Here is a 12,587-nt window from a genome sequence, read left to right as displayed (position 1 = left end):
TTTCCACCTCAAAGCAACTGAATTTCAGTCCTGTGAGCAGGGCTTGGAATCTTCATTTTTATAAAACACGCTATGTGACCCTGAAACACACTGAAGTTTGAAAACTCTTTGCAAGAGTATAAACCTTTTATTTTATTAAATGGGAACTGAAGTGTTCTAACAATTGAAAGATAGGTTGGAGGTATAATCAAATTACATAGTAAAGGCTGACAGTAAAATCATATATTAAGTAAGATAAATGTTATTTATCTAATATTATATATTAAATACCATCATCTTCAAACATATTTCTTCTACAGAAATATCTATCTCACTCTTTACACACAAAAGCACACAAAAAGATAGATGACATAATTAAATATAAGCATATAAAATCATAAAAATCCAGAAGAAAATGGAAATATTTGTTTTGTAATGATACAGCCATAGGGAAGGCTTTCTAAAGACCAACATCTAGAAGCCATAAGGGGAAAACAATCCTAAAAATGACCACTTTAAAGTTAAACACAAAAAATAAAAACTGAAGACAATATAAAAATCCATCTTTACAATACATATAATAAAAAGTGAGTTTTCTTAAATTTACAAAGCTATCTTACAATCATTTAGACCAACAAATCAACTAAATCTATGTGCCAAGAAAACAAAACAAAAATGACTATAACCTCTTCCTTTAGCTTCTCTTTCTCGCACTCTCCAAGCCCACTCTTTAACCCATCTGAGTAGTAAAAAGCAATTTCCTACACCCACTTCCCCATCACCGTAAGTCTCAAGTGTGTCTGTGTGTATTACACCAAGACTTCCATAAAGGAGAACTCAGAGTTGTTTTGTTTTGTTTTAATTTACAGCAATAAATTGCATTCAATTTCTAAATAGGCAGTTATATTAATTAATTTTTGGACTTAGGAGGATCCATATTCATTCTTACTGATTCATTCCTTAATTCTAATCTTATTAATATATTTTCTACTTTTGTTTCAACAATGTAATTAATTGAAATGGCAAATCCTGGAGAAGGATAACTCTTACAGAGGAGACACAGTGTATATAATGCTAGGATCTGTGATGAATTTGTTTCACTGAGATTCTCAAAATGGAAAAATCATTATTCCCAAGAAACAGAGCTCTACCTGAAGATCTAGTTATTTCAGCAAACCTGTAGATTAGTTCAGTACTGGACAATTTAAAAAGATGACATGGGGCTTCCCTGGTGGCACACTGGTTAAGAATCCACCTGCCAGTGCAGGGGACATGGGTTCGAGCCCTGGTCTGGGAAGATCCCACATGCCACGAAGCAACTAAGCCTGTGCTCCACAACTACTGAGCCTGCACTCTAGAGTTCGCAAGTCACAACTACTGAGCCCAAGTGCTACAACTACTGAAGCCCACACACCTACAGCCCGTGCTCCGCAACAAGAGAAGCCACCACAATGGGGAGCCCGCGCACCGCAATGAAGAGGAGCCCCTGCTCAATGCAACTAGAGAAAGTCTGCGTGCAGCAACGAAGACCCAACACAGCCAAAAATAAAAATAAATAAAATAAATAAATTTATTTAAAAAATAAAAAGACGGGGCTTCCCTGGTGGCGCAGTGGTTGAGAGTCCGCCTGCCGATGCAGGGGACTAGGGTTCGTGCCCCGATCCCGGAAGATCCCACATGCCGCGGAGCGGCTGGGCCCGCGAGCCATGGCCGCGGAGCCTGTGTGTCCGGAGCCTGTGCTCCGCAACGGGAGAGGCCACGGCAGTGAGAGGCCCGCGTACAGCAAAAAAAAAAAAACAAAAAAACAAAACAAAAAGAAATAAAAAAATAAAAGAAAAATAAAAAGACGACATGATGCTAGGGAAATCTTTCATTTTACTAAATTCCATTCACAACCCTTTCTCCCCAAACAACATATCACTTGATTTTGCTCACCTCCTCTCCTGAAAGGTAATATGCTGCAAGTAGGCCTCCAATAAATCGAATGTTGACTTCAAACACAGACACCTCTGAATTCTGTGAAAACATATTGAAAATATTCACATATACATAAAGCTGTAAAGGTTTCAAAATATCTTCAATCCTTCATATGTTTCTCACAAACATGCTGGGAAGAATGTTTTTTTCCACTTTCTATGTCTTTGTTTCTCATGCAACTGCAATCTCACCTCCCATTTGTTAATGTTACTGAAACTCCTCTATTGCTGTCAGCACAGCTTCCTAATTGCCATAGCCAATGGGCCATTTTCATGTGCCTTACATATTATTGTGAAATTATCAAGATATTTGATGCTATTGCCTATTCTCCCTCATGAAAGCCTCTACTTCTTGAATTTTGGAATAGTGTTCTCTCTACTCATCCCTTACTGTTCTAATCACTACACTATAACATCCATTTTTACTTCTATCTCTCCTCATGAATTTTAAATGTTTTTCTAGTATATGTAACTTAATCAATGTTAAAGGAGGTACCAAAAAATAATGGCAAGATGATACGTTTTTCAATTAATAATGTTGAAAAAAGTGACTCCTAGGTAAGAATTTAATTTGGATGCTCATTTCATATATATATATATATATATATATATATATATATATATATATATATATATATATATGAAATCCAAATGATTTAGAAGTAAATACAGAAGAAAACTGAAATAAAAAAGTAGAAAAAATGTGACAATATATCTATACTTCCTTGAGAAAGCAGGTACTTTGTAAGCATAAAATCAATAGCATTGATAACAAATGATGATAGAAGGACTTGAATTTCGCCATAATGAAAATTACCTATAAGAAAAAAAATCATGAACAAAATTAAAAGGCCAACAACAAACAGAAGGAAATTTGCCACAAGTATAGCAGTATTAATAACCCTACCACATAGAGTCTATAGGTTTGTATTTAGATATAGATAAAGATATTGCTGAAGAAGATTCTAATGCATGGAAAGAAATTAGAAGTGGCAAAGAAAATAACCAAAGAATCCACAGAATATACAAAATTGACTAATAGAAAAATAACATTCATAATTAATTTTTAAGTAAAAATTAAAAGGAAATATATATTACCCTGAAGTCTTTCCAACATTCATAGGCAGAAGACATCATTTGCTAACACAAGCATAATTCTCTAATATAAAATTTTCACAATATAATGTAATTTTTTAATAACATAACTGTTATCCTACCCCATCCTCGAAAGCAAAGTGGTTTATACTACTTCATATATTCCCAATATATAGCATACTGCAGGGTACATAGTAGACATTCACTAAATATAGAGAGGAAGGAAAAGAGGGAGAGAGGGCCTCTCTCCACTCACTAGAACAATAATACCATCTAACCAGTTTCCCTGACTTCACCTTTACCCTCTTCTCAGCACTCGACTTATTCAGCACCATATAGTTACAGTGGTGAACCTTTTAAATCTTAAGTTAGCATAGGTTACTACTCTGTGCAAAACCTTACAGTGACTTCTGGTTACACTCAGAGTAAAATGACTTACTAGACCCAACATAATCTGATTCCCCACAACCTCTCTGACATCATCTCCTACCAATGTCCCTCTGACTCACTTTATTATTACCCAACGGGTCTACCTGCTGTTTGAGAACTGTCAAACTCACTTCTCTGTCAGTCTTTATACTTTACCCGCAGATCTCTAAGCAAAGTTCACTTAGAAAGTTTTTCTGACCACACAATATAAAATTGTGAAGTAATCCCTCATCACTAATATTCCTTACTCTGTACTATTTCCCCAATTAACACTTATCATCTGAATATTATATAATTCTTATTTGTAAAATTCAAACCTTCCCTCACAAGAGACAGAAGATAAGAAAAGTTTCTAGAGGGAGAGAAGAAGAGACTGAGGGAGAGGCATTATTCACAGGAGAAATGACTGAGAATCTTCCTAAATTGATGAAAACAAAAGTCCTCAGACTGATAAAACATGAGTCCTTTAAGGAATAGTCTAAATACAGAATGGTAATGGAATTACAGAACAACAAAGCAAAAAAAAAAAGAAAATATTAAAACAAGGGGAAAGAAAACAGATTACCTTTTAAATATTAAACTGACAGCATACTTTTCAATAGCATAACAGAAACAGGAAGACAATGGAACTGTATCTTTAAAAGGTTAAGAGAAAATAATCATCAACCTCTAATTCTATACTCAGCTATAATATCTATTAGGAGAAAGCTTGGCTCTCTGATATCCACATGGCTTCCCTTGGGTCTCTTCTCAGAAACGTCACCTTCAATATCCAATGGATATAAAATAGCAACCTCTCACCACCACTTACTCCAATCCTACTTACTCTTCTTTAAGAGTAAGCACTTATCACTATCTGACATGCTATATTCAATATATCTTGAATATGTATTTACTACTTTTCTCCTCAAACTAGAATAGAAACTAGTATAAACTAGAGATAAGACTCTGTTTTGTTCATTCCTGTATCCATAGATTTAGAACAGTGTCTGTCACAGAGAAGGCACTCAATAAATATATTTATTTATTTATTAATTACTTAATTTGGAAGTTTCAAATACAAGTTGGGACCAACTAGACAACAATTACACATAAGACAAGAGGGAGATGAGCTAAATTAAAACATTTTAAGATCCTTATGTTTTTCAGAAGAAGGATAGAGAAAATGATTAATTTTAAACTTTGGTAAGTATACCTATTAAAATTTTAAGGGTAACCCCAAAATGAATGGAAATGGAAAGTATAAAGTCAAACTAGTAGCGGGAAAATGAGACATGAAGTAATTTAATCCAAATAAGATAGACAGAAAATAAAGGCAAATGAGAAGTACAATAATGATATAGGTAGCAAAACAATGATTGAAGATTCAACTCTAAAAATATGTTATACTAAATGTAAATATTTAAAGCTTAACAGTTAAAAGACTCCAAGACTGGATAAAAATAACAAAATCTAAATACGCACTATATGTAAAATATACAGCTAAAACATACGACACAGAAAGGGTAAAAGTGAAAGAATGGAAAATGACTGTGCTGATTATTAAGTTATTTTTTCTCAGCTTCAAATCCATCCTTCTACACTCTACTTCGGTATACTGAAACTAGAACTCTTCAAATGCATCTGGCTTCCTTATAAGCTGTGCTGATGATAGAAGGTTCTACAAAGATAATACAAAGCTGAAGGAAGAAAAAGGAACTTATTCCTTCCAGTCTACTTCTAGTTTCTGACAGTGTCAAACCAGCCATGGTTCTTCACCCTGGCAGTGGCAGTTGGTTCCAGGTTACAGTTCCCCTGCCACAGACACATTCCCCAAATCAGCCTCCTTGTGCCCTTTAGAGATACCAAGCTCTAACTAGGTACCCACTCCTCAGAGGTCTGAGTCCCAGGTCTGAGAAGCCCCTTTTAAGAACTCCTAAGGTATCAAAAACAGAGTCCCAAGCTAGTAAATTTTAATGATCTCAACCTCTCCCCATTGTTCTCACAGTTCCAGGCATGGCAGCCATTTATTGTAGTTACTACCTCTTGTAATACTACAATGTTCTCTTTCTGTCTTTTCAGTGCTCCATTACTTGGTTAACAATTCTAAACACTAAATCCGCTAATGAAAAAAATGTACAGTTCTGGTTCTTGATTGAGCCAACTGACACAATGATATACCAACAAATTATTAGGCATAATAAAGCTGCCATGTTAACAAACAGGAGTATTTGAGATTCACAAATGCCAATTCTCTCCAAATTACTCTATAAATTGAATTCAATCCTCATCAAAATTTCAACACAGTTTTTCCAGAGCTTAAAAGAGCAAAGAACTGAGAATTGCTAAGATAATTTCCTAGTAGAATAAGATCAGATATCAAGATTCAGCTATAGATATTAAGCTTTTCTTATAAAACTAGTTAAGACTATAATAAATATTTAGACTACTAAAATATTGATGTAGGGATAAAGAGAAAAGCCAGTAGAAAAGAATAGAGTGATATAACTAATACATGACTAATGTGGCATGAATAAATAGTAGAGAAATAAATGTGCTAGGATCAATTGATAGTTGCCTATCTTAACCTACCCACAAACTCAACTATATAAGCACTAAAGACCTAAATGCAAAAGCAGAACTTTAAAACATTTAGAATTAAATACAGGAATATATCTTCATGACCTTGAAGTACATAATCTCTAAGAGCTACATAACTATACAGGGGAAACCCTGCATTTCTCAATCCCCTTTTACAGTAAGGTGGGGCCACATGAGTTAGATTCACTCAATAACACACAAGCAAAAATGGGGTAACCAACTTCTGAGCAGTCACATATCTTTTCTCTATCCCTTCCTCCTTTATGCAACTGGAAGGTTTATCCACCTTATTTTGAGGAATCATCTTGTACCATGAGGTTGAAGCTTTATACTGAAGTTGACAGAATAATAAGACAAAGGATCCTAGGTCCTTGGTCATCGAGGAGCTACCCAAACCAGCCCTAAACTTTTTATCTTTGTACTTGACTTGCATGAAAGAGAAATAAACATGTATCTTGTTTAAGCTATTTTATACTAGATTTTCTGTCATTCACAGCCAAACCTAAACCTGATAATAAAAACTGTTCTGAGCTATGTCCAAAATGCTAAAATAATATAAAAGAAAGTAATCAGTTTTTGTCTAATTAGCATCAGGAAAGGCTAATGATACAGAGTTTGAATGATACAGAGTTTGCCAAAGAGAAAAACACATAAGAAGTGGCTTCTCACTACAGTCAGAAGGAAAAGTAAAAATATCATGAAAGATGAAAATGAATATGACAAAATAGTCCACACATCTTTTAGGTTAAAACTGGTAACAATGAAAATAATTGCTAACATTTACTGAACACTTAATATGTACCAGATTATTTCAAATAATCCTCACAATATTGCAATAGGATAGCAATTTTATGACAGGTTTAGAAAGAATAAGTAGCACTTACTTATAGGTAGGTTTCCCAAATAGCACTAGAATTGTGGCTGTGTTGGGCTTAAAACCTAAGCAGCACTACTTAACAACTATGCCAAAATGCTGGAAGGATGAGCATGTGCATAACTATGAAGGCTCTTCAAAACTGTGCCAAATCAACAACACTGTAAATCAACTATACTTCAATTTTAAAAATAAAATAGATTTTTTAAAAAATGTTTAAAAAAATGGTACCAAATCATTATTTCTTGAAAAAATAATAAAACAATATTTATAAAGTAATTTACGGTTTCCTGATGTTTCTAATTCAATGTGCTTTTTTTTCCCTAACTCTTGCCTTAACACATGCAATACATTACGTTAAATGATAAGGGTAAGAAAAGGAAAAGGAAAATGGTGAGAAAGGGTGATGATTTTATGCAAAAACTGAACAACTGACAATCGCAAAAGAAGAAGGGGGACTTAGGATTTCCTTAAACTGCTAGTATAACACTCAAAAACTATTGTTACAGTGTCTTTTCATAGTCAATGGAATAAATTATGAACTGTATACTCACCACGCTGAAATCAAGGTTGTTTTCAATCCATTTTTGCCCATCTCGGAATTCATCATGAAGTCCCATAATATAAAGGGTATCCAAAGCATCTACTATAGTAGCACCCATTTGTGAACTTCCTATATATGGGGGGAAAATGTCATTAAAAAGATGCCCTTCATACAAGATCTATTTTAATTTTTTATATTTAAAAAGTAAATCAGGACTTCTCTGGTGGCACAGTGGTTAAGAATCTGCCTGCCAATGCAGAGGACATGGGTTCAAGCCCTGGTCCGGGAAGATTCCACATGGCGTGGAGCAACTAAGCCCATGCACCACAACTACTGAGCCTGCACTCTAGAGTCCGTGAGCCACAACTACTGGGCCCGTGTGCCACAACTACTGAAACCTGTGAGCCTAGAGCCTGTGCTCTGCAACGAGAGAAGCCACAGCAATGAGAAGCCCACACACCACAACCAAGAGTAGCCCCCACTCACTGCAACTAGAGAAAGCCCGCGTGCAGCAACGAAGACCCAATGCAGCCAAAAATAAAAATAAATTTATTTATTTATTTATTTATTTTAAAAAAGTAAATCAAAGTAGAAATATAAGGATGAAAAAAATACCCAACATGGTTCACTTTTCCATAAGAATAGATAATATACATTGTTTAAAACATTTTCCTAAAGATGACACATTGGTAACTAATAGGAAGATAAAGGAAAACTAAAATTATAATTCTCCTTAATTTTCTTCCTGGTCAGAAAATGAGATATCTATCTCCTTAATTGAGATAGACTGGGGGAAAAAAATAAAGAGGATTAATTTAAGAAATGGCGACAGTGGTTCAAGATGATAAGCTAAGTCATAAGACAACCAGGAACCGTGCTCTTTTGGTAAATTCATAGAAAGGGCAAAAAATATACTTAAAATAATAACGAAAGTATAACAAGGCTATATAACCGTGATGGAATATAAACTATAATAGTCCTTAACAATCAAAAAGCAGGTAGAACATATTTAAAAAGAAGTCATAAAATAAAATGTGAGCAGAGAAAATCAAAATAGTAAGATCTACCCATCTTCAAGAAAGAGATCATCTTGATCTTAAAAGAAAATATTTCAGGGAGGGAGGAACTAATTCAACAAAGCTAGCCTAACTGATACCAAGAACAGATACTGTAAACACAAGAAAACAGAACAGGCCAATCTTACTAATGAATATAACTGCAAAAATCCTGACAAATCCTGACAAAGACAAATCTAGTAGTGTAGTAAAAGAACAAATAACATGGAGCAGCTGGGTTTTCCCTAACCCCAGGAATTGAACTATTATTTCTACCTTCTGAGAATGAAAATCACCCACACAGCTTATTGTCTACATTAACATGACTTTACTGTTACACTGTCTTCATCAACATGAGTTTACTCTTCCAGGAAACTCTTGCTCAGAAAGAGAGAAGCTGCAAAATAAGTTATTGTTCATTCCAGGAACTTCTTGAAAGATTCATCAACTCTTTAACAGAAAGTATCAAATGATGACTAACACTCAAACTCTAAACCTCTTGCCTCTAAATTCTCCACTCACCAATCCGAAACTATTATATCATGATCCTTACCCAATCATAACCAAGATGTAATCAACCATAACTCTCCAACTGAAAGGCCCTTGTTAAACAAGACTTAAAATCTCAATATATATCTCAACTTTGTCCTTCCTCGTCTGACAGGCTTACTATGGCTCTGGTGAGGTAGTGATCTCCCTTACCATGGTAAGCATTAAACTCAGCTTTGTCTTATCAACAAGTTATCTTGGTGATATTTTAGGAGTCAGCATTCGACACTACTTAGGTTCACATTTTCCATTTAGTATTCCTTCTTTTCTTTCCTTTTTAATTCCATTCCTTTTTCTCCTAAATAAATAGTGTTTTCTTGTGATGGTTTAAGTCTACACAAATTTGTTCTTATAATGACTGTCCTCAACCTATATCACATTTTCTTATTCATGCGCTCCTAAAAATTTCTTCAACTTATCAAGAAGTATATCTTCCCACTAATAAAACAAGTACTACACCACACTCTGATAAATCCCTTGGTCTTCTCCCCACTCAGTTCCCTTCATGTTGATATTAACTGGGTTATTACAGACATACTTTCCTTTTTCTTTTCTTGTTCCTCAGCTTTTAATTAAGATAATAAAAATTTTATCAAGCCATTTAGTCACCCATATATCCTTATCTCTTGCATAATCATCTGAATTAAATATGTACCTCTTTTTATTTTTGTATTTTGTCCACAATATTTATCATCCTTATTTTAAATCCTTAGGAGTCCCTGTTTTTGTTCTTATTTCAATTTTTATAGGTTGTCATGCTCAGTTCTCTAGTTATTTATTTAGCTCTGTAAGTGCATGCTCCTCTAAGGTGCTGACTACTCTGAAATGGAAAAAGGCCTGACCCACATATTTATACCAATTCTAGTTGGTTGCACAAGGAGAGGTTTGTGCCACGAGCTAAACAGCACAAAGAAGAAAAAGGCAAAACTGAAATTACTGGCTATCACTGTGAGTGTTTATCTAGACAACTCAAGGTTTCAACTGGAAAAAATTAAAGGGTCTAAAACTACCCTTGGGTCAAATAAGAATTAAAATATGACACAACAGAATATATAAAACATTAATAAAGATTTATTATGAGAACATAGGAGTCAACTGAACCAGTTCTCTGAGAAAAACTCACAACTTAAAAATTGTATACTATTTAATGAGAACAAATGAAAATGTTCTACTAAGGAAATAAGAAAAATGATAAACTTGAGCAATGAAGTAGAAGAATCAGAAAAGCTAAAGAAATAAATGAATTAGGAATAAAGAAAACTGTCAAAGTAATAAATTCAAGAGATGGTTCTATGAAAAGAACTATACAATAAATCTAGGACCAACTGATTTTTTAAAAGTAGTCATGTGAATATAAAAACACAAAAAAAGGAATTGAGAGTATATTAAAAGGCAGATACAAAGGAAATTAAGGAAACTATTTTTTACAAAAGCCTAATTTAGCCATATCTTCCCAATAAATTTGAAAATGAGTGGAATTGACAATTTTCTAAGAAAATAGGTATTATTTTGACTTATGAAAAAGGAAATAGAAAATCTAGATAAGCAGACCAAGAAACAGGAAATTGAGAAATTTTCAAAGAGCTATGCACTATAAAAGTATCACACTCTAGAAGTTTCATAGAATAAATTCTACTTTAAGGATGATAACTTCGACAAATTTTGATAGAACATAGGAAAAGAAAGCTTAAAATTCAACTTAACGAATTTTGCATACCATTGATGCAAAAATATAACTTAGTAAGAAAAATAAAACTATTATCTGATCTCACTCGTGAGCATCCTGGAAATATTTAGGAATAGGCTTGCTGGGGGGTATAGTAAGTTTGTGTTTAACTTTATGAGAGACTGACAAACTGCTCTCCAGAGTGTACCACTGTATACTCCCAGCAGCAATGTATGAGAGGTCTAGTTGTTCCATCATCCCTCTCAGTATTTGACATTGTTGGTCTTTTTCATTTTATTCATGCTACTCGGTATGTAGGATTTTGCATTGTGGTTTGAATTTTAATTTCCCTGGTGACTGATGTGCTTATTGGCTATTCATTTACTTTCTTTGGTGAATTATTGGTGAATTATTTATATATTCTGAATATATCCTTATACATGTATCACAAATATTTTCTCCAATTCTGGGGCTTGCTTTTTCATTTCCTTAATGTCTTCTGGAAAGCAGAATTTTTTTATTTTCATGAAGCCCAATTTGTCAATTTTTTTTCCTTAATGGTTTATTCCTTTTGTATTCTAAAAACTCTTTGCTCACCTCAAGGTCGCGAAGATTTTCTCAAATATTTTTTACTGGAAGTTTTATACTTTTAGTTTTTTTGTTTAGATCTATGATTCATTTCAAGTTCATTTTTGTATACAATGTTGAAGAGTCAAGGTTTTTATTTTTCTACATGAATATATAACTGACCCAACACCACTTATTGGAAAGACTTACCTATAACGCACTGAAAGCACCCTTGTTGAAAATCAATTAAAAATGTATGTGCAGTTCTATTTCTATTCTTTTCCAGTGATCTCTACGTCTATCTTTATGCTAAAACCATACTTCCTCATTACTGAGCTTTACAGTAAATCTTAGAATCAAGTCGTGTAAATCCTTCAACTTTGTTCTTTTTTAAAAATTATTTTGATTATTGTACATGCTTTGTGTTTTCATACAGATTTTAGAATCAGCCTATCAATTTATGTGGAAAGGTCATTTTTACTTAGATTGCTTTAAATCTAAATATGGATTTCAAGAGAACTAACAGCTCAACAATACCAAGTATTCCAACTCATAAAGGCATCTCTCTCCTTTAAGTCCTTTTAAATTTCTTTCAATAATCACAGTTTTCAGTGTATAGACTTTGCACATAGTTTGTTAAATTCATCCACATATACTTCATATTTTTATGCTACTGCAAATGAGATTATTTTAAAACTGTACTTACAACTGTTTATTGCTATTATCTAGAAATATAATTTACTTTGTATATCAAACTTGTATCATATGGCTTCATTACTAAATTTGTTTTCATTCTAGTACTTTTTTATTGTTGTTTGGTAGACTCCCTAGAATTTTCTTGTGTGTGTGGGTGAGTGGGTGTGTTTTAATACTCTTTATCAGGCTAAAAAAGTTCCCTTCCAGTCCAAGTTTGCTGAGAGTTTTTATTATGGATGGATATTGAGTGTTGTTAAATGCTTTTTCAGCATCTGAGATGCTCATAGAATTTTCCTCTTTTAGTCCCTTAATATCTTCAATTATATTGACTAATTTCCAAATGTTAAACCAACCACACATTCCTCAGATAAACCCAACTTGGTCATGAGGTATTATTCTTTTTACATATTGCTGAATTAGATTTACTAAGATAAATCTAATTTGGTCAAAGATTTTTGTGTCCATGTTCATGAGGAACATTGGTTGGTAGTTCCCTTTTATTGTAATATCGTTGTCTGGTTTTGGTATTAGGGCTTTGGTGGTCCTACCAAGGAGATATAATTATCCTAAATGTGTA

At 33.6% G+C, this 12,587-nt stretch overlaps 1 protein-coding gene across 3 annotated transcripts in view; it reads right to left on the bottom strand.

The window, feature by feature from the left end:
• Positions 1 to 12,587, bottom strand: part of MAN1A2 (mannosidase alpha class 1A member 2) — a 143,542-nt gene that overhangs the window by 79,414 nt on the left and 51,541 nt on the right. For all 3 annotated transcript variants that reach the window (XM_060090359.1, XM_060090360.1, XM_060090358.1), the window contains exons 4-5: positions 7,488 to 7,606; positions 1,915 to 1,995 (exon numbers count right to left, since the gene is read on the bottom strand). In XM_060090359.1, coding sequence (XP_059946342.1) covers positions 1,915 to 1,995; positions 7,488 to 7,606 — 200 coding nt within the window. The remainder of the gene's footprint in view (positions 1 to 1,914; positions 1,996 to 7,487; positions 7,607 to 12,587) is intronic.

Source organism: Mesoplodon densirostris, chromosome 2 (assembly GCF_025265405.1).
Source record: "Mesoplodon densirostris isolate mMesDen1 chromosome 2, mMesDen1 primary haplotype, whole genome shotgun sequence".
Lineage (NCBI taxonomy): Eukaryota > Metazoa > Chordata > Mammalia > Artiodactyla > Ziphiidae > Mesoplodon > Mesoplodon densirostris.
Note: the sequence above shows the minus strand (reverse complement) of the source record. Positions and strands in the feature narration are given on the sequence as shown.